This window comes from Cydia strobilella, chromosome 9, assembly GCF_947568885.1.
Source record: "Cydia strobilella chromosome 9, ilCydStro3.1, whole genome shotgun sequence".
In the NCBI taxonomy this organism is placed as follows: Eukaryota; Metazoa; Arthropoda; class Insecta; order Lepidoptera; family Tortricidae; genus Cydia; species Cydia strobilella.
The window spans coordinates 17,144,067-17,167,816 of NC_086049.1; the positions used below are offsets into that span (position 1 = coordinate 17,144,067).

General features: G+C 38.9%; 1 protein-coding gene across 2 annotated transcripts in view; it reads left to right on the forward strand.

Annotated features, from left to right (window-relative positions):
* The window catches only part of LOC134744453 (prominin-like protein), an 86,574-nt gene extending 64,598 nt beyond the window's left edge, over positions 1–21,976 (forward strand). Inside the window, exons 13-20 of one of the 2 annotated variants that reach the window (XM_063678267.1) lie at positions 14–202; positions 818–952; positions 1,942–2,100; positions 2,778–2,899; positions 7,929–7,979; positions 14,645–14,800; positions 15,483–15,563; positions 16,762–21,976. In XM_063678267.1, the coding sequence (XP_063534337.1) occupies positions 14–202; positions 818–952; positions 1,942–2,100; positions 2,778–2,899; positions 7,929–7,979; positions 14,645–14,800; positions 15,483–15,563; positions 16,762–16,774 (906 nt within the window). In that variant the 3' untranslated portion in view covers positions 16,775–21,976. The remainder of the gene's footprint in view (positions 1–13; positions 203–817; positions 953–1,941; positions 2,101–2,777; positions 2,900–7,928; positions 7,980–14,644; positions 14,801–15,482; positions 15,564–16,761) is intronic. The other variant, XM_063678268.1, reaches the window with a different exon arrangement.
* Positions 21,977–23,750: the final 1,774 nt, after the last annotated feature.

Consider the following 23,750-nt stretch of genomic DNA (forward strand, 5'->3'; position numbering starts at 1 on the left):
TTTTTCATTCCAGCTGGAAACCAACATGACGAACCTATCTCTGGACACATTGGCGACACAACTCGACGCAACAGCCAGCTCTCTCGTCGACCGTTCTGGCTTCGTGCGAGTTTCAATCGAGTTACGAGACGCGGCGGTGATGTTGACGGCGTATCATACTAACATCGTCACACCCATGCTCGAACACACGAGGCAGCTGAACGTAAGTGAACTCTATGGTAACGGAATAAGGTCTATTGTCAAGTTTAACTCTCGGTTCAGCTGGTCTCTAGAACTACGAGACGCGGCGGCGATGTGACGGCCTACCACACTAACATTGTCACCCCTATGCTTAAACACACCTGCCCGCGCAGCATGGTTCCCCTATCACTAAGTCCGTCACTTTCGCACTCACATACTTGTTAGAACGTGACAGGCGTGGTGATAAGCGTGTGATAAGCCTACCGTGCTACGACCCCAGGGGCCCGTTTATCAAAAGCTTGTAGCTTGTAATACAAGTGGAAGTCACTTTCTAACAAAAGCTGTGAAAAAGGGACTTCCACTTGTATTACAAGCTACAAGCTTTTGATAAACGGGCCCCAGGCAGTTAAACGTATGTGAACTCTATGACAACTGTTGCTCTTGGGTCAACTGCTCGCTTCGGGGGTCTCCTGATGCATCAAGGTGGTTTGTTTACAGGGACCTACCGCGAAACGCAAAAATTTATATTTCTTTATCTGCTTCTCTATCGTTCGAATATGCAAGAGTGATAGAGGGGCAGATAACGCAGAGTTTTGCGTAATATTCCCTATTAAATGAATAATTTGAATTTTTGCAGGTGACGGCAATGAGGCTGCGTGACGGGCTGCGTTTTAACCACTCCTCACTGAAGGAAGCCATCGGGTACCTCATACACGAGACTACACAAGCAGAGACCTTCCTAAACCGACAGGGGCTGGATGTCATACAAACTGTAAGTATAAATAAATACATTGATAACCGATGTAAAGGAACGGTAACAGAATTTTTGAGAGGTGTGACAGCACGTAATTCCTCTCTCTTATACAGGGTGGCTAAAAAATAAGTGCTTTCCCGTTGCCAGGGAGGTTTTGGGATTATACTGAACAACTTTTACTATGGGAAGAACCCCGAAATCGCGAAAAAAAATTTGGGTGTTTCATACATTTTGGCTAGTCCATTTTCTATGGAAGGGTACTTTTTTTTTCGCGATTTCGTGGTTGGTCCCATAGTAAAAGATGCTCAGTATAATCGCAAAACCTCCCTGGCATCGGGAATGTACTTATTTTTCAGCCAGCCGGCGGCCTGTAAAATTTAATTTCTAATATGCAGTGTGGTTTTCGAGCCAAAAACTTTACAGACTCCTGCTGCTGCTATTGCCAATCAAGTTAAAAACATCTTCTTTGATTAAGACTTGTTACAATGGGCAGGGTAACGAGCAAAGACATCGTGTAATACCCCGTTTTGCTAACCTAACACATTTTTACAGACTTCATACATTTTTTAAGAAACTTGTTTGTTTTTCTCCTTTTATCATTTCACGTGTTGGTAGTCTGGGCTCCATGCACAATGGACAGATCAATTGTTGGTTGGCAGAGCCTATATCGGACAAAGCAATCAGTGTTTACCACTTTATTGACCTCTCCCTTGAGTAGGGAACTATGATAGCACCCATGAGGCTGACATGTTCACCTAGTGTCCAAAGCCTCCATAAAAACCAGATAAAAAAAAAAAACATTTCATGTGACGTGTTTAAGGATCGGTTGCACCAAACCGTCTGTCACCGTTAAAACCTTCGCTAAATTGTATTGTATGGAAAGTTTTATAGTTCACTGTTGAATGACGTTGATCAGTCCGCTAATTGTGGTTGGTGCAACTAGCCTTTAATTTTAGCCAATTTCTAACGGGCTGCCTATGTAATAAACATTGACTTCTGTTTTCAAGCTAATCCAAGACTTCGCGAAGGTGGTAGCTCAAAGACTGAACGAGTACCTAGACATGGTGATATACGCGGCCGAGCACGAGGTGGGATACTGCGCGCCCATGTCCAACGCCTTCAACGCTACAAGAGACGCGGCTTGCAAGAAAATACTCATGCCGGTGGTAAGTACCGTCTACCGGGGTGAGTAGGGATGGCTGGGGTGTATAGGGACAAATACTCATGCCGGTGGTAAGTAAAACAGTAACAATGTTTGTTCAAAATCTAGACAATTAAAAATTGCTTCTAAAAATGCGCAAATTTTTGATAAGTCATCAATAACATTTTTGTTTCAACAAAAAAATAAAAGTAGGGAACAGCTCAAATTATTTTATGAAATATTTTTGAGTTTTTTTTTAAGTAGTCACACTATATAAATCACTCACTCGCTCACTGACTCTGGTCACTTTTTCTTTAGTGTATGATATTTATTTCAGTTTTAAAAAAATAAAATTCAAAACCGCGATTCTGGGCACGCAAAGCCGTCTCGCCCACGCTTAGTGTAACGGCCCGGCCACGACACCGCGCGCGGCGGCGGCGAGCGGCGGCCATAGGTGGGAACAAAAGGTCCGATCGCTGTGTCTCGCTCCAACCTATGGCCGCCGCTCGCCGCGTGCGTTAGGGCGACGCGTGCGGCGTGCATGTTAAACAAATGCAAACGTATAGGAGCGGCCTTAGTGCACGCTCACATCACTTGTGAGCCCGACGCCACGCTGCACGCCCCGCGCCCCGCGCCCCGCGCCCCTCACTCACCCCGCCGAGCGAGCGTCCACTGCTGTAACCGTCTCCCTCGCACTCGCAGAACGGGTACTGGATGGCGCTGGCGTGGTGCGTGCTGCTGTTCGTGCCGCTGATGGTGGTGGCGCAGCGCCTCGCGCGCCTCTACCGGCACGTCGACCCCTACCCCGGACCCCTCGTCGAGGCGTACGTATAGCTTTCTTCATTTACAAGGGATTACTTACACATAAACATGAGGGCGATCGGTTAAAGCTGACGACTAATCAAAAATTCAATTTTGCTATATCTAAAACTTGAGTCCGCTGCATGCTCGGTTCTCCATACAAACGTAGTTACGCTCTCATTTTAAAACGACTAGCCAAATTGCTCTGAAACTTTCTACTTACAACAGGATAAGGTATATCTAGTCCTGTAATTAGTTTATGTAGCTTCAGATACCATAGTTAAAAAAATACAGCCAATTTAAGTTTTTCATACAAAACTTGTTTTTGCTCTATTTCGTTTGTTTTATAAACTGGAGCTACATATATAAACTAATTCTAGGACTGGATATACCTCATGTCGTTGTATGTGCAAAGTTTCATTACAATCCAACACGTAGTTTTGAAATGAGAACGAAACTCCTTTTGTATGGAAAGGTGAAAATCGGCCGAGCTTGTTGCGGACTTAATTAGAAAGAGTAAAGCAACTGAAGTAAAAAAATTAGACGATTTTATATACATGCCGTGACCAGCTCATAGAAATGCAATATATTCATGAAATGCCATTTTAAAATTGATCACTTAGGTTAGGTTAGGTTAGGCGCATCATAAAATTATCAATTCTAACATCTGACAAATAGGATTGGAAAGGCATGAAACCACGTAAACAAAAATCACTTTAAACAGTCCTATGACGAGATTATCTTATGAAAACATCTGCCCAAACGTCAATTTACTCTTTCTAATTCTAATGCGTGATATTATAAAGGGTCGGCAACGCGCGTGTAATATCTCCAGTGTTGCAGGCGTCCATAGGCTACGGTAACTGCTTACCATCCGGCGGGCCGTATGCTTGATTGCCACCGACGTGGTATAAAAAAAATATATATATAAATAATTCAATGAAATAAAAAGAGCATTGAGTTATATTATTTCGTGCAAAAAACTCCATAAAAAATCAGCTTTAAGTGATCGCATATGGCCCAAATTAGAAATGTACGCCCTTGAATAAACGTCTTAAATAATGTTTAGCCTCAGTATGTAAAATTGTCATTTTTGCAATCGCTTTCTAATACGATTCAAATTTTCCATTTTACGAAAATCATTTCATACCTACAAGAAGAAACTTCCAGGAATTATACACCTTCCAAAAATTATTAAAATTCGACAACCTATTAAAGTTTTCTTTTATAAAATAAATACAATATATACCTTCTATTTGTCCTAAGGAAGTACATTTCTAATGTTAACTTATATTTCCTAATTAGCACATTCGTGTTATTGAAGAAAACATTCGACAAATCTCAAATCAAACTTCCACGAATCTACTAAAAATATAAGCAATTTATTTTCCAATTAGTCTAGTTTTAAACTGATCTTTTACATACTGCACTGTGTGTCAAACAAAACGTTATCATATCCACAATGACAACTTGCGACTTATATTTATAATAGAAGATCAGTAATTTTTATCCCTATTTTTATATTAATCGTCTTTAGATTTATCTAATGGGGTTGGCCGGTCGAAATAATTAGCAGATCGCGCCAGCATAGCTTGCCCTGTCAATCCCTAGAATTGTGTCAATTTTTTTTTAATGCTATTTGACGACCGGTCTGGCCTAGTGGGTAGTGACCCTGCCTGCGAAGCCGATGGTCCTGGGTTCGAATCCCGGTAAGGGCATTTATTTGTGTGAGGAGCACAGATATTTGTTCCTGAGTCATGGGTGTTTTCTATGTATTTAAGTATTTGTATATTATATATATCGTTGTCTGAGCACCCATAACACAAGCCAACCTTGGCTTGGCTTGGCTTGATTGGGCTTACCGTGGGACTTGGACAATTTGTGTGAGAATGTCCTATAATATTTATATTATTTATAATGCCCTGGATGCCAGCACTTTAAGCCAAATCTCATAGAAAAAGGGGCAAGCTATGATGGTGCCATCTCGCAGAGATTGACAGTTGCCAACCCCATTCCAATTAGAAACTTTGAGACATGCAGTACAGTCGCAAGGAATATCGAATCTGACATGATCATAGCACTCCCAAATTGAGCTCATCTCAGCTCCGACATTCCCTGTCACACGCTAACATCATCACACTCAACTGGCCATTTGTAACCTTATAGCAACGGGATAAAAGCTAGCCATACACGCACGGATTTGCCCGTCGGATCTGCCTGAAAGATGTGTCTAGCGGACACATCCGTGTGTGCGATGTGTGGCGAGAAATAGACACAGATGGGCAGCGGACGGGCATCCGGCGGACAAATCTGTGTCTATATTCGCGCAACACATTGACGGATGTGTCCGCCAGATACATTTTTCAGGCAGATCCGACGGGCAAATCCGTGCGTGTATGGCTAGCTAATGTCTTAAATATAATGGGGTCAGTTAAGTGTGTTGCTTGTACGCGCTAGTTCTAAGTCATCATTCATTGTCATCATTCTTTTGGAATCGTTTGCGAATGCAATCATTCCCTTAATTTACTTTCCGTTTTTTTCGTTCACTAATCTCATATGATTTTAATTAATTTGAGACTTAATTGATTTTGTCGTCTTATTTGTCTGTCCGTCTGAGTTGGGTTTGTTTTGCACCCTCATCCCCGTATTTAGTGGACTGTGCCCTTACCAGCGCCAAGGGAGAGCCGACCCTGTTACTATGTCGGCTGAGTTCATTTTGCCTTGTCGGTTATGTTCACGGCGCTATAAGATCGAAGAGCTTCGGACATTATGTGACATTTTTGAGCGCGAATTGAGAATGACTTCGAACACATATAAAACTGTGTAAAAATCTTTTTTTGCGTAATTTTTACTCGGTTAGGGCTAATTTGACTTTTTCTGAACTAGATTGCGTTTATGTTAAGTTGTTCATATTTTTTCAGTTGTTCACTCATCGCCATCAACCCCACAGGCTGGTGCGGGTTCAATTCCCGCCTTAACACTTTTATAGAACTAATTTTAAATGTTATTAAAGGGACAATAATATATGAACGCTCTTACTCCCTTATAAATATAATCGTCATAAACAGGTTTATACAAAAAGTACAAGATATCACGGTGGTTGAGTATACTGGGTTCGATTTCCGGAATCGTCTTATGGAGTGTCATAATGACGACTTCTAAACGACATGATTACAGCGCAATTACTACCTATAAATGGGTGGGTTATAAATGGACGTAGTAAACCGAAAAGGAACCATCCTAAAAAATTTGGCATTGATTTTAATGTTTTGTGTTTTCTATGAAAAATAAAAAAATACAATTTTTTGTGGTGTTCCTTGTCCCTAAGCTACGTCCATTTTATATAAAAAAATGCGGTTACACAGATTTTAAGCTATTAAGCTATTATTTAAGTATTTCAACAAGAAAACTTTATAAATGTTTAAAAATGGGTATTTTGTGATAGAGTTTCTTCAAAATATTTGAAAATGTCAGTCAAGAGTATAAGTTTAGCGGGTTGTATAGGGGTTGTTAACGTTTGGGGATGTTGTTAACAGTGAGTATGAGCCGATGTGCCAGCGCCGCGGCTGGTGGCGATGACCCTACGCGCCCTCCGGTAACACATACTGTATACAGACGCGCCAACACCGTATGCATGCCCTATATTATATACTCGTACACACACATCGCAAGGGATCGGAGGAGGAGTGTATAGACGCTAGTGAAATATGGATATGATAATATGCGGAATGATACATCACAAGACTCTTTTTAATTCTCTCAATTTTTTAAATAAATTATTAGTTGTTATTAAAATTATGTAGTTATACTGCTCATTTATATTAATAAAGATAGACGAATATAGTAGATTCTTGCGATAAAGACGACAAAGTAGTCTACTACTTTAGTGGTATTAGGTACTTTAAACAATTATATATACGTACTATAACTGCTGCTACTGTTTCTTTAAAGTATAAATCAATTATGATATTTAGAATTTATTTGTCATTGTCAATTTATATCTCACTAACATCTTACGGTACTACTAAAACTCTGATCCCTATACATTACATGTAGGTAGGTAATTTGACCATCGCCAAAACCTCTTGGCTCATTTTGGTATTGGTGCGTCCGCTACCGTCGCGTGTGCTCTTCGACCTTATAGCAGCTTGCACGATACCCTTGCTCGCTGGATTCAACCTTAACAACTACATCATAAGGTGCATTATCCAGCGGACAAGCGTTGCTCGGTGTTCCTTCATGTTGTCGTACATTGCTTGGTCAGTACTCAGTATCATCAGGGCCTTCACTGTATTGCTCGAATGTAACCCGCAGTGTATTCTGAACTTTCTCGTAGACATGTAAACTATACCTAGTTAGACTATTTATTGGTATTTTTTTTTTAATTTAATTTACTTTACTTTTATGTTCCCTTGTCACCATCATTAGGTATAGAGTGTATTTATGATAAGTATTAAGATTTATTGTAAGACTATAACCCACTAGGCACATGTAGGACGATCAATGACTTATTTTGGTTCTTAGACGCTTAGAAGCGCTCATGTCATTATTTTGCCGGACCCTTTGACATTTGCTACAAGATGGCGGCGTGATAGGATTCGTTCACAACTTTTTTTTTTGCTTGTCCCCAACACAACCTGTATGCCCCCTGTGTTGTGAACGGACCCTAGCGAACTCGAATGTCCCATATCCAAAAGTCCAGTAAAAATGTTTTATTTGACAAGTTACGCTTACACGTTATCAGTAAATAATGATAGATAACATTAAAGCTTAAAATAACACGCTACGCACGAAATGATTTGCCTCTTTGGTATCCTCGTTTGGGCGCCAAAATGTAACTTTCTTCCAGTACTTATGTCTTAGCGTAAAAATGCGAATTCTTAAAAGGTACGAGTATGCTGCCACGTAACTTGAGATTCATTTTGTGCGAATTGCGTGCTGAATCGATAAAAGCAGTCATTATTACTGATAGTGTGTGAATATTGTGGTTGGACTCGATTCGCGGCATGCTGCGTCCGCTGCTGGCTGATGACCGTGTGTTGTCTGTTGCAGCGAGTATTTGTATGACGCGTTCGCGGACCGCGATAACGTACCCCTTGCCAAGTAAGTGCCCCACGGACACCTAGCGACCCCTAGCCACTTTCCGCTAGCTTACCTTGTGTTCCGCCTGTGTGTCCGCGGCCTTACAACGCGCCAAATAACGCTCAGCCAATCGGGGCGCGGCGGTGCTTTTGATACGCGCCGTGCGTTGTAAAGCTGAGGCTACACGTTCGCATGACGCTTTTTTCGGTATAGGTTTACTATTTTATTACAATTGTAAATAAACACGGCTAAGGACCTCTTGTAATATAAGCGTAATTTAAATTATATCTATCGAGAAAGTTTAATCGATAGCATGAGAAGCATGTCGACTGTAAACTAACGCACGGACGCATGACGAGACGGACCCTTCCCCTCTGTTATTTCTGTTCTGTTACTTCTGTTATTTTCTATGCCAGGGACCATTTTAACTTTAGTTTAAGGATCGGGTTTCGCCCCGTTTAAAGTCGGTATTCGAGAGATCGTATTAGAGTTTTATCGCTTATTTTCTTGAGTTATATTCGATTAAGTTCTAAAATAAAAATACTTGCAAAGCGGTTCTCGCGAAACGATCTCTCAAACCCGAAGTAACATAGAGCTCGCACTAAGTGAAACGGAATGCAGAGGGTCGAAGCGCAGCACGCTGGACATCGAGGGCAAGCTGGCGTCGTGGCGCGGGCGCGCGCCCTCCGCGCCGCCCGGCTCCGCCTCCCCCTCCCCCACGCCGCCCACCGCGCGCCCCTCCCCCTCCCCGCCGCACTCGCGCACCGCGCTGCTGCTGGAGGGGGGCGACGTGGTGTGCGCGCTGGTGCCCCCGCCCCCGTCGGCCGCGCTCATCGACGATCTCAAGACTAGACTCGATGCGAAGGATGAGGATAACGAGTCCGGCATTCACGAGTCCGAGTAGACTGTGTTTTTGGTTGTGTAGAACCCGGCGAAATCTGATTGGGGGTTATGGTATTGCGGTAAAATAACGGCTGAAGTGGGCCGTGTGTCGAACGGACGTAATTTAGGGACCCGACCTTCAAAAATTATCAGTAAAATTTTAGTTTTCTGTCAAAAGCAAAAGTCATTTCGAAGTCATTGTTTCGATGACCTATTTTTGAAAGTGGATCCTTTTCGCTAAATTACGTCCAATGTGCATTTAAGTTTCTATTTGAACTTGCTAGTGTATAAAGCAACTAAGTATTATTGTTATGCCGGGGCCGTGGCCGTATGAAAGACGTCGATTTAACGCGATAATTAACGCGTTTCCCGGCGTTTCCCGTTAGTGTGGCCCCAGCATTAGGATTGTATGTCGCATGTGGCGAATTTTCGTAATTTCTCCAAATTTTGAACATTTTATAACTGTAAAAATTTAACTACGAAAGCATTTTTATTGAATCTCATTTATTGTATTTACTGTTTTAGCATCTGTTTTAACGAATTTGTTTTTAAAGTCTGTGATTAGTGATTGACCAATTTACTGTAGCCAAATTTCTCGGGTACGAATCAAAGTCGACATTTGTTGTCTTCCACGACTTAGGTCCTGTACACACTTAACGTAAGTCTGATTTGTGACAATCATACTTACTTGACCTTTATAGTGTGTACCGGGCTTTAAATATTTAGAACGATCATTGTTTTTAGAACTATTTTTGTTTTTGGAAAAGGTGACTATAATATCCAAAACGGTCTCTTTTCTCAAAAGCTATTATTGTTGTTATTTAACAACGATGTGCCCAATTTGTATTTTGACTATTTATCTAAAATTTTTGACGTTTTAACCATTGTTGTTTGGAGACGTATAACGTTTCTCGTCAAGCTAGGGTATATTCTCATATTATTGTAATAGGTTAGGTTAAGTATCACGCTTTCGCTTGCAAACACAATACGTCCATTCATTACCTATTGTTAACCGCTTATGCCTCGCTCCGCGTTATTGAATATTTGATCAGATATTTGACAACTTGGCTAACTCGACTATTAGTCTTATATAGAGTACGTTAACGCTTAATTTTCACCGACTTGACAGTGGCATAGCGTAGGCGGATTATAAAACATAATAAATCAAAACGTCCTTTTTAATTTTAAATACGTACAGAGATAGACAGTGCCTCTATAAGAGGTTTTTAGACGACGAAGACCCGCAATGCGGGGCTTCTATGTCTGCTCAATTTTAATTTATAGAAAGGTTGCAACACGATTCTAAGACTAATTTCAATGCCAAATGAAATGAAAACGGGTCACCAGTCAGAGGCGAATATTTTTAGCTAATCTCTTTTGACCGGTCAATCTTGATAGAGCTGTTTGACCAAATATCCAATAACCAATCATATAAACTAAACGCAACGCTGGTACAATTTTTGACAGTAGTGTTTTACAATAAATGCTTATATCCATACTGTAGCTTGACATATCGTAACGTTTTGAGCAATTTTGCAGATAGTTTTGATAATCACATACGGTAGCTTGGATAGAATTTGTACGGATTTAGAGTAAGAATGAAATGACTGAGATTGAAGGATAGTCTGCTTATCATATCGAAATTGATGTAGGTAGAAATTCTACACTGGACGATCACACTTGCTGTATTTGTAATGGCACAAATATATTAATCCAGTTACTACAGAAAATGCTAGGTTACGGATATTTCTATGGCTTGGTTAACAAAACTCATGTGTCAAACCAGAATTCGGCTGCCTACGATTTTCAGACGAATTACGAGCTGTTATTATGCTTCTAAAGCGATTGTATTTGAAGCATAAAAAGGGTTTCTCATACGATCATTTGATGTCATCTTTATTGTCATTATACCTTCGGTCAGTGCCATATACAAATATATATATATTTGTGTCATTAGGGCCGCAATCCACTACCGCTCTTGACGTTTCTCCAGCGATTTTATACTTAAGGCCGTTCCATCGGTTTGCCGCTGTCTTTGTCACATTTCGCAAGAAAGAACGGGAAAGAACATATGCGCCAAGTGACAATTTTGATCGAATTTAGTCGGTTTTTATTTATTTTAAAAACGTTACCTTACAATATCGAAATTCTAAAGCTATGAAATTACTATTTATGTTAAGATTGTTTTTTCTTCTTTTTTTGTTTATAGTATCACATAATAAATAACCGAGTAAAGTAGGATTAAAAGTCCGAGTTAGAGGTTACTTTGGGAATTAATTGTATCGAGCGAAGTGTCATAATACGTGTATCGGAAGCTATGTTGTTAAAGATAATATAGTCAAGAACTACATATATTTTTTCCACGTCTACGAATATCAACGCCTCTTAGAAAAACATGATCATATAAGGAGATTTTTCGCCTTCTGGCTCAGGGAACCGCCTTAAGCGCATCGCGGGGATGTTATCGCGTTCGCTTCTCATTAAAATCGCTGAAAAAGATCAGGCCCTTACAGACTGAGTTATCGTCCTATGTGAAGTATATGGAATATCAGCAACATATTTACGTAAATTAAGTGCAATGCAGTGAATTGATGTACCCAGTATACCATTTACCATTAATTGTGTATTCCCTGTGTGTTGTGCGTACGCTAAGTATTTTCGATGTTTTACATTTATACCTACATTGTAAGGTAACAAACTTAGATTAAGAAGTGCTCTTCTGCTATTTATGACGTATCACTGTTTAATTTGTCATTCTTTTGTGGTTGTGGTGACATTTTTCATAATATATCGATATTTTATTTCTATAAAGGAGCAGTTAGAATTCTATTGATTTGATTTGACGGTGGCAGCTTTTGAGTTTATAAAAATCAAAATCAAAAAATTAGTGACGTAATCTCATTTTTAGCAAAAAAGTGGCTGCACTAATGTAAGTAGTTGATAAGTTAGTTATAAGTCCAGGTTAGGGCCGGCGTCCAGCGGCGGCGCGATAGGTAAACTATACATTTGTTTGCGTTGCTTTAGCATGCGTTATCCGCGGCACACCGAGCTTCACAACGATTGAATTAAACGTATTGTTTATTCAATATGAATTCTACATAGACCGTGCCCGTTGGACAGACCACAGACCCCCATATCTAAATCGGAAACTTAGTTCGCTTTGACACTTCACGCCAAGCAGTTGCTGCAATAGCGCCCTTGAGCGTTGTAGGGTTTGCCATGTTGTGGCCTAAATCGGAAACTTAAACTTCACATTCACATTCGTCAATAAATATGGAGCTCCTTACAGAGGTACAAACCTTGGAGATACAAACAATTGCGTTTAACAGACTGTGGTTTGGTGCATTGGAGACAATATGTTTTAATGCTCTTTTGTCGCGCTTGTGAATATGAAATGTGTACATATTTTACATAATAAATAGAGCATAACGGAACTAAAATAATGTCTATCTTGTTAGTAAGTACTGTTCATATTTTATATTTGAAGTACCCAGTGTTTCAAAATATTTAGATCACTACTGTTTCACTATTATTTTTAGTCGCTTTTGGCGACGTTTCGGACTCTTCGGGAGTCCTTCCTCAGGCACGAGTGATCCAAATATTTTGAAATATATCTCACGATAGTTTAATTTCGATTACCTAGTGTTTGCTTAAAATTAAATAAATTTTGTAGGAAAAGGCACAGAACATTGGTAGCATCCCTGCATACATTTTTGTATGTAGGGATGCTAAACTAATAGTTTTGCTGACTGTACTTGGACGGGTCTATAGAAATATTTCATCCAACTGTTTTTCATATATTTCTAGCCACATAGCTTTGTGTGCCGCGGCATCCTATAATATATGTTAAATGTTAACAGCTTGTGTGTGTGTGCAAACTTTTCGAGATCCTTCCGTTCATGTTTACTTGTTTAGTGCACTAAATTTAGCATGTTTGTCTCCTAATAAATTTTAATTAACTAACTTAAATCATAACTACTAAAATTAACTTTCTTGTGTCTCTTTTGAGACCAATTTACATTTAATTAATTTATAATAAGCATGAAATCATTTCTCTCTGATAATATTTTACTGAAATACTTTTCCAAATTACGACGAGACTTTTCTAAATCTAACTTATCCAGACTACACATTGTAAAATATGCACAATTTACCTTTCTTGTTTATTTTTAAACTTAAAATCAACTGTCCTAAATGAGACAATGGTGGAAAAAAAACAGCGAAAAGGAAAATAAATATGTAAAAGTATTGTAAAACCTTTTAGGAACATCATCAGACCGAAAAAAAGTAGTAATTAGAAATTAAAAAGAAAGTAATTGTGTTTCGACTTCGACCATAAAATGTCTTATCAAAACATCTGTCCATTATAATTATTTCTTGTTCAAAATGGTCTGTATCTGTACCTGTAAATTATAAATTCCGTTTTTATATTTTATATACTAAGTTGTCCAATCTACTCGGGACCCTATCTGCCCAGTTGTCATTATATTACTACAAAACCAGATCAGGTAGTAGATTGGATAATTTAACTATCATTTCAGTATCTAGGATATAAAAGTAAATTTAATAGGCATTCCACTATTTGAAGTCGATAGTTTCACATATTTTCAACGTTTCTTTTTACACCATTATTCTCACTGGAACCTGTAAAGCTAGAAGTTTTTCTGTGGAGTCAGTATTGCCAGTGGATTTTCCGTGCAATGTGCAGTCGGTGTCACGCTTGCAATTGCGCACGGTAGCTTTTGTGTGCAATACACGAATATATTTATTTATAGTTAAATATTGACAATTATTTGGGCGACACAGCGAAAGTTTAAAGTATCAGTTCACGGGACAAGTTTGGGTAACTAGAAAATACCATAAAAGTTAGACATATTGAAATAAGGCCGTGCTACACGTTCACCAACCAAACCTTCGACAGTTCATAGATGTTTTGAATAATTCACGGTTAGTTTCACTAGACTTATATTGACCGGGATATAGACCGTCAGCAGTCACCCGTGAACATGATGCATGTAACTGCGTCGAAATATCTTGAGCTCATAAATAATACAAAAGGTAATCACGGTCTATATCCCGGTCAATATAAGTCTAGTTCATGGATGGTCTTCCTGAACTTGGTCGGGTCGCGGCGCAATATAATTTGATGGCAGAACACACGAAGCTAGCAAGCTCACCTTGGCTCGAAGCCTGGTTGCTTGGCTAGCCGTGTATCATGGGCTATAATAGTCTTATGCCTACTCTACATTATCGGCGATGATCATTGATAGTATCATCGTCTATCATCGCCAAGATCATCGTGCAAGCATCCACATGATCGCCTGTACGCAACCACCCGGCGTTTCCCTTTGATGCATATCGAAAAAACCGACAACTTATGAGTCGCAGGCGATCATTGGCGAGGATAGACGATGACTGGCGGCGACTGCCGAGTATTCCCTCTACACTATCGCTCCCGCCAGTCATCGTCTATCATCGTCAATAGTGTAGGGGCGCCATTAAATTACGTTTTTTTTATTGTTCGCTCGTTTTCGCTGTGTCGCCCGAATGAACGTCGAAGCGTGTTTGAAATGTTCGTTGCTCTAGAAAAAGAAGTTTATTTAAAGTCGTTCAACTTATATATTATGACATGGCAGAAGACGGATCATGATAATTAAATGACAGTTTACAGTTGTGCTCAGAATCTCAGTCTTCCCTATCTTTGATAAAGATGTGGCTTCTTCATACATTTATTATCGAACATTTCCAACGCTTCTCCAAAATTTCTGAAAGTAACTATCAAATAAGTGAGTGTTATGTTATAGCGCCTACAAGGCAGAGAAGCGTGCGGGGCGAGACGCGCGGCGCGGGGCCGCCGGCGGGGGCGGGGGGTCGGGTGCGCGGGACGAGGCGCGCGGCGCCGCGCTGGCGGCGCCCCTCGACGCACACCACGCGCGCAGATATAATGATATGGCGCCAAAGTGAGTACACACCGCACACATACATGCACACAACACACGCATGCACCTCGACGCTCACTTACACACACCACACGCCTGATGAAGGCGGGAATGGCCTGCAAGTATAGGTATAGTTGTGCCGTTCTCGAGAATGGAGACATTTACTATGGGAAATGTTCTCGCACGACACACTTTTAATTGACATTATAGTCAGGCTTCAACCACCAAGGTTAATGATGAATGATGATAACCTTAGTTACGTATACGTTATCCGGATATCGAATGCGTACGGTACCTATATATGTGCCCTAAATATAACAAAGATATTATGTTAGCTTTACTCTTAACCAGACCTTTACTAAAGTCAAAAGTGTCAAGACATAAATAATTAAAACAAGTTTAACTAGCAATTGACTGGTAATGTTATAATTTTATAATGAAGCACCAAAGAGCATGTTGAACATACAGTTGTTACTGCAAAGCCAAATACGTGTTTCTGTAACACGTTACACGTCGTTTTTCTGCGCGTTGAATGTTACTGCAACGCGTATGAAGTGTTACAGCAACACACTAAGGCGTTACACATTTTGTTGCAAACAGCATTTGTTTCTGCAACACCAAGTGTTACAGTAACAAGTGTTTATGCAATTGGCATGTTACGCGCCATGTTACAGCATGTTGAATGTTGCATTGCGTGTTGCAGGCACTGGGAAGAAGGCCCACCCCGCTACCACGGACCCACTGAGTACGAGCGGCCCCCTCCCTACTACTATCCCGGACCAACGTGAGTACGCTCACTTGTATCCTTATTTTACTTAGTACTTTTAGGGCCAGTTGCACCAACCACAATTAGAAGAATCAAGAATCAAATGTTTTATTCGTGATAAACTTAAAACTAAAATTACATACATACATATAATCACGCCTATTTCCCGGAGGGGTAGGCAGAGACCACGGATTTCCACTTGCTACGATCCTGACATACCTCTTTCGCTTCCTTCACTTTCATAACATTCCTCATACACGCTCGCCGGTTTAGGGTGCTCTTGACCTGGCCTTTCTTCAGGATTTCCCCGATCTGATCAGAGAAAGTCCGCCGATGTCTGCCCCTTCCAACTCCCGTTTCTACCTCTCCCTTATACACTCTCTTTGTTAGCCTTTTTTCACTCATTCTTTCCACTAAAATTAGATACAGAAGTATAACTAAAACTATAGGAATTTATAAAATAGGTAGAAGTTAAAGTTTACCACGAAAATGGTCTCGCCTCAGCATAATGCTGACCCGAAAGTCAGCGCTGATCTTCCGGCGGGACCATTTTGGGCCACGATTGCAGCCGTACGACACTTACGACGTACGACAATTAGCGAACTCATCCTTCACTCAGTAGTGAACTACGAAACTTCCCGTACTATAAATTTTTGCAAAATCAATCAGTTTGGTGCAACTGACCCTTAACCCCTACCTTTTGTTCATGTTCATATAATACATTTTTGACGTTTTTAAGCGAAAGGTACCACATTGTTGCTTACCATAAGGACGAAATTGGATTGTATCTTTATACAAATAACTTTTCAGAGCGTCCTTATGGCAAGCGACAATGTGGTACCTTTTGATTGAAAACGACACATTTATTCATATATTATAGAATACATCTATCGTCAAAGTCTGTACTTTTTTAAATTTATATTGTTAATCTTTGTTAATAGTAAATACGAAATAAATTTAACCAACTTAACTTTATTATTATTAATGTAATCATTTTATATGTATGACTGTGACGTGGTTGTTCTGGGACACCCTGTATTGTCTAGAAAAAATATTCTTTGAACGACCCCATGTTCAGATTTTCCGAAATTCCCTCACAAATTAAATAGTCCCTATGCTTATGCTTCTGAAGGTGGTGGTTGCACGTAAATTATGTGCCCAACATTTACCATTCAAATCTCAACTGTACTCCACTAACAAACGGTCTCTTTTCCAGTGATAGACAGTAAACTGGCCCTCACGGAACTAGACGACGAGCTGCTGAAGTACTGAGACCGCTCCGCGCGGACCTGAACAGAAAGGTCATAACTACCACAATTATTATATAGAGATTTGAACTCTATGCGGTTCGCGCAAGACTCAATTTAAAACGAAAATTGTTAAAGAGCCGTTGAGGTTCTTGAGACTATACGTAAAGAGTATTTTTCCAATATAGCCAAGCCTAGATTATATCGATATTATTACCTTTGACATATGACATATTAATTAATTATACAACGATGACATATTTGATAATAATGATTATTCTGAAGGCAATAGTCGGGCTAAGCTAACTAGATAGATAGATTAATTTATTTCTTAATGGAAATTACATGATATTTAACAATATCACTATGTTTCTAAATAACATGAATCGTCAAATTATAAAAGATAATAATTCAGTAAAATAATTAAGTATTAAGTAAAAAATAATAACAATCAAAACAAATCGTGACAAAAAATAATTATAGTTCAAAAATTAAAAATCAAATTACATGGCATTTGCAATGACAAAGTGTGATAATGTCATCAACCATATCAAATTTATATGGAAATACGTTTATAATGATACTGCCACACTTTGTTCTGTATAAGTCGGTGCAGTTAGCTTAGACTGACTCTAACTTCTATCTTTATACCCAATGGTGACAAACAAACCTTCTGCCCATCTAATTTGACTAAAATGCGAAAAAGGTAATAATATATATAATTATAATGGCATTCCATTTAGGTCTCCCTTAAGGGGATGTCCCCATAGTTAGTTGTTGCAAGATCTTCGTCTTTAGGGTAAATGTGGTATTTTTTATAAAAAGGGTCCTTATTGTCGATGGCACTTACGCCATTATAAACGATGCTCCGATATAAATACAATGCCGCGCGGCGCTGTGCGTCGTAAGCGCCATCGTCAATAAGGTAACTTTTCATAGAAAATGCCCCAAATAATGAAATCGTAAGTAGTACTGTACCGTTAGTGATGTTCATACACAACGGTAAATGTTTTAGGCTGACAAAGACGGATCAGTTTGTTGTATAAGTTATCAGTCTCACTTTTGTGTCATAGACGACTTTGCATCATATCAGCCCTTTATCGCCCACTGCTGAGCATAGGCCTCTCTTCCAGTACGCCACTTGTCCCGGTCCTGAGCCAATCTCATCCAGAAGTGACCCGCAATCTTCCGGATGTCGAGCCGATGGACGCCAGGGGCTTCTTTCATTCGAAAGCGGCCACCATTCCGTTAATATTTTAGTCCACCTGCCATCACTCTGCCTAGCAACATGTCCCGCCCAACTCCATTTTAGTTTGGTAATGGCGAAACCACAGACGACTTTTAGCAATCCTAATATGTGACGTTTTCAACCAAAAGAGCCCACATTGTCGGTGGTCGATAAAGTTGATTTCAAACTCAAGCTATATGGAAAATGGAAATAACGCCTTATTGGCAACTGACAATAAGTACCCTTTTGGTTGAAAATGGCACATATTTAAATATGAACCGCAGCGCAATCTAGTTTGACCGTCAACAACATAGTGGGCAAACATACCTCTAACTATGATTCTTTAATGTTTATAAATCCATTAGAAAACTATAACAGTGCCCTCTGGTGAGTTAAAAACTATTTAAAACTATCACTGGAAAGCGACAAATCACAGAAATCCTGTCTTAGTTCCCAGTACACCATTTGAAGAACATGCGTGTCTAATTAACATAGACTAGGATTGATTTTTTCTATCAGTAGGTACTAGTAATAGTATATTAATTATATTATGCAAAAAATCGGTCCTTCTGTAACCAGCCTAAAGTAGAAATTAAGCTATCGTGAGACATATTTCAAAATATTAGATCAGTACGGTTTTACATTATTATTTTTAGTCGCTTTTGGCTACATATTTCGGATTCGTCGGGATTCCTTCCTCAGGCACGAGTGTCCGCGGCGGCTGTACTCCGTGCACTGCAGCCTAAAGTTTTTACTGTTGTGTTACGGACAAGTCTGCCAACTACTATGCGATGGTCAGAACTTTAATTATATACAAAATAGTGTTAACGAGTCGGTCCGTCTAGCCGGTGTCTCACAGTAACTGCCATAAATTGACTGTCATTTAGTATTTTTTACCGTTTGAGAAGGCTTTAATTTCTAACGAAATGCGCATAACTTGATACTTAAAAAGGTGCGTCCACACTTCGATATTTTAATTTCGTGTCTCAAACAGCATTAACCCTAAGGCTTAGATCGCACTGCGATTAAGTTCTTGCGGTTTCAGTCTTGCAAGTGCGTGCGCTTATGAAACATGCCGTTTATTTAATCTTTATTGCACAAAAGAAAAACTTATCGTACAAAAGGTGGGCTTAATGCCAGAAGCATTCTCTACCAGTCAACCTTAAGGCAAAGCGACATTGAGACATTGTAAGCGTTGCTACTGCTACTAATTAATAATGTACGACACATTTGATTTTGAACAATTCTCACAGATCCTGGTGTTTTTGGGTTTCTTCAACTCATAATCACTAGCATATTCAATCCTGATGATGAAAAAAATGTCCACAAAATTTGTATGAAAATTGTAGGTACATTCCACTATGTCACGCACATCCATTTTCTTGGGGTCTCCAGCTGTTCCGGTGTGACCTCTGTGAACTCTGGATGCCGAATGACCCATATCTCACTTTTACCCCCCCTTTTATACCTATCCAAGGTAACGCATATAGCGACGCGTATTCTAGGTGTTCTTTCAGAACGCCATAATTTCGTGATTATTATTATTTTTTCCAAAAATGCTTTATTCATGCTTTAAAGCTTATTAATTGTACTTTTTAATGATATTAATATTGATAGGGGTATATACATTTGATAAGAGCTGTATTCGCTTGAAACAAAAATCGGTGGGTGTGCGATTTCCGTGACGCCGAGTGTACAAGTAATTTTTTTTTACACTAAAACGTGACGTAATGGAATGGACATCTTTTTTTAATGGCAGGATGGAAAATGCTGTACATTCTGAGTAGAATGAGCCCAAGAATGTCCAGAATTGAAAGAGGATTTCAATATTTATTTTAGAAAACGCCCACCTACGTCTTTGCACCTTGTCATTTGCCTCGCCACTCGCGCGCATATGTAACTCCAGGGTCAATCTTTCTATGTGGCTCTTGAAGAATATGACAGATGACAAGCCTTGTAGTGCTGCCAATACCTTAAGGAAAACAGATGTATATCTTAAAGGCGCACACGGGTGTGGACGTACGTATAATAAATTAAAAATAAGATTTAAAAAACACGAGTACATAATTATGACAGGCCGTCCCATGAAATAAACATTTGAAAACATTAAAAAGGAAGTAAGCACATTAAAAAAGGTTAAGTTATGCGCATTTCGTCTTAGGCAATCTTGCCGCACAAATATTGGGAATTTTTAGTTATTCTCGAATATGAATTAATTATAAGTAATCTAATTTAATCGCTACAATGATTTGTTACGAAAAAGACAATATCGCCAAATTTTGTATTGTGAACGCACCGCAGCACCGCTTATGTAACGTAGTTAGTTTTATTTAGAAAAATACTGTTTTAAACAGCTTAAGAGCAAAGAAAGCCGATAAACTTTGGATATAAATTCTATTCAAAGTAATCCTTTTTCAATGCCTGTTTCATTTTCATACAAAAGGTTTTCGGTTCGGTAAAGACGCATTTTGAAATCGTCTTTATCGACAGTAAAGTCCCTTTTGCCTGTGAACGTGACTTAAATATCAAAATAAGTGGTGTCTCGGTGCTAGACTTCTATTTAACCACGCAAAGTCATATAGCTTACTTGATGCATTAGTACGCATTATCTCAAATGACCTTTCGCCCAAACCCTAAGCTGTTAAACAAAAGGCATTGTTTCTTTTGTGCGCCGCGGTGGCTACCTCATTTCTCATCAGTGAAAAGGATCATGCCCGTTTAAAAGGCAATTTTAGCGTTCTACTTTTATGGTTCAAATTCAGATAACAGTATTCATGTTAAACGTTTGAATAATGTAGGACAACAGGTAAGAATATTCGGGGATAGTAAAAAGCTGTTACATAAATTTGAGCCCTATGTGTAGCACGCTAAAATTGCCTTTAAAACGGGCGTGATCCTTTTCACCAAAGATAGATATAACTCCGTAATAGATGGATACAGTCTAAGGAAAAAACGTGCCTCGAAAATCAAGAAAATTTGATTTTCGTTCAGAGGGCGCTACTAGCTTTGGCCTACTTCTGTATAGATGGCGTTGACGGTTTCGTTTGTTATTTAACAATTTTAACGCATATCAGTGAAAGAACATGGGTCAAAATCATAAAAATAATTAATGCAAATAAAAAAAATCATTTATCCATATTAAAATACATTTTAACGTATTTTTATAAATCTTCATTTTTACTTTTAAAGTGTGTCGACAGATGGCAGTGAATTTTCTTGGGTTACAAAATTTACTATGACAGTACCGCTCTAGTATAAGTTACTCTATGTTTTCACTAATGAGAAATGAGGTAGCCAACGCGGCGCACAACAGAAACAATGCCTTTTTAAAATAAATAAAAACCGACAAAATTCGATCAAAATTGACACTTGGCGCGTATGTTCTTTCCCGTTCTTTCTTGCGAAATGTGACAAAGACAGCGGCAAACCGATGGAACGGCCTTAACGGCGTAGGGTTTGGGCGAAAAAGTCATTTGAGATAATTCATACTATACAAAGATTGTGATTTGTGCGTGTCGAATAGTGGTCAGATAAGAGATTCGATGCATTTATTAATAAGGTTAGTATATTCGGCCGTCGGTCGCTACTCATTTATTATTATTGTAAGCTAGCGGCCCGCGGCTGGCGAATCATAGACAATTTACGAAACTACATATTAGTCACATCACGAATTTTGATCTATGGTCGTCAGTACGTCTGATCATCGCTCGATGACTTATACAATTAAATATAAATTTAGGTTATAATGTCTTTCCTGTGTCCGTAATGGTATGAATTTTGGCACTAGGAAATATTAATTTTAACCAAAAAAGTGACTAAAGCAAGGACTACGCACGAACAATTTCATACATAGACCCGCCAACTCCTATCTCTATCGTACGGACGTAATTTTATTGCTGACACATATGAAATGACAGGCCTACGTTCGAAATTATTCCCGCTTAGCGTCCTTACTATAGTATTTCTACAAAAAATCATCAGCGATGTTTGTAAGTGGTAGCCCTAAGAAGTCTAGTGAGTTTGTATCTTACAAGTAAAGAATTTTAGTATCCGCTCGTCTGTGGGCGAGGATAGGCCCTATTTAGTTAATTATTTGGTGATTATTCATTATTAGTAAGTGATTTTTTTAATTGTTGACTCGGTGCGAGAGAGTGCAAATTTTTATTTAGGTGTATTAAATGTGTCATATTGTATTCGTTAGTTAGGTTTGAGACGGATAAAAAGACTGCCAAACTCGATATGAAGTTGCTTAAATTGTGTTATAGATGGCGGCCTCTTTAGCAGTTTCTGGGTTTGTTTTCAAGTGACAACAATCTATAGAAAACGCTAATCAATGTGTGGAAATTATCACATTCGTTTTTGACGTTTGTTGATAAACGATCATCATTTTGGCTACTGCTAAAGTTCTTTGATTAAAACGCCATCTAGTGAATAAACTGGTAACTTTTAGAGACAGAGTGAAACCACGCCAGAGCAACGACATCTACAGCAATGGTTATGGAGGTTGGACGATGTATGGAGCTCGGCAGTCTGTTTTACTGGTCTCTGGTTAGGCGTATGTAATGCCAAATATATCGGTGCGCCGCGGCTCGCCGCCGCTCCCCTTTTCCCTGCTCACTTTACTGTAGCGGGACTTCCTGACCTATTTAAAATTGTTTTTGGGTAACACTATATTATTCTCAAAAAGTACGAAAGCATTATTATAATTTCGTCTATCCGAGAGCATGTTCCGCAATTTTTTATGATATTTTTATTTTTATTTTATGGCTATTTGGTCAGTTAAGAATACACTTTCTCTCAAGTTTGTTTCTTATATTTTTTGTTTAATCTTAGAATGATCTATTTTCGTTTTGCTTACTTAGATATATATCATTAGTTAATTTTTATTATAGCGGAAAAAAGCTTTAGTAACTGAAATTGTGGAATAATGCTTTCGGACTAATTTGGGAACAGTGTGTTCCCTTCTTTTACCAATTTACTGCTCAATTCCACGTTTTTTATAAATTAAATGTCGGTGCTATGATTGCATCAAGTTTAGGTTCAAAAGGGAGCCTTTTTGGTTCATTGTATTGTATTTGTACATTGTATTGTATTCGTCACAAGTAGAATAAGATAGTGTATCAAACTGCGTTTTGTATGAACTAAGTAACAGTTAAACTTATTGTAATCGTCAATTTTGTCTATAAATATATTGAATGACGAATTTCGCGACCGTGCTAAGGAAAATTCGATCTTAGTTTCAATGAAATTTCCTTAGCGCGCTGTCGTGATGTACTAGAATAACTGTACCACACTTAAGCTAATAAACTTAGCATCACGCTTATACCCCTACTTTTCTCACCTTATTGCGTTCCTATCAGTAATTTAACTTCTTAAAACCTAGTTTGAATGAGGACACTTCGATAGCGCGATCTAGCAAATGCTTTTGAGAAAACAATGCCATCTGTTGGGAAATCAGGTCAAGTTAAATCGAAATCTAAATGATAAGGCAACAGCATATCGCTGCCCCAATATTACAGGGTTCTATGTTTCACTTTTATCGAACTGAAATTTAAACTTTATCATAGTGACATTAAGTCGAATTTCAACTGTCTTGAAAATGTAACATAGAACCCTGTAATATTGGGGCAGCGATATTTTGAAATTGTAATCCTAAAGTCATATTATTAAAGAGCTTCGGCTTAAATCACAGCAAAAGGAACTGGTGAGATTTCTGCCAAATTAATATTG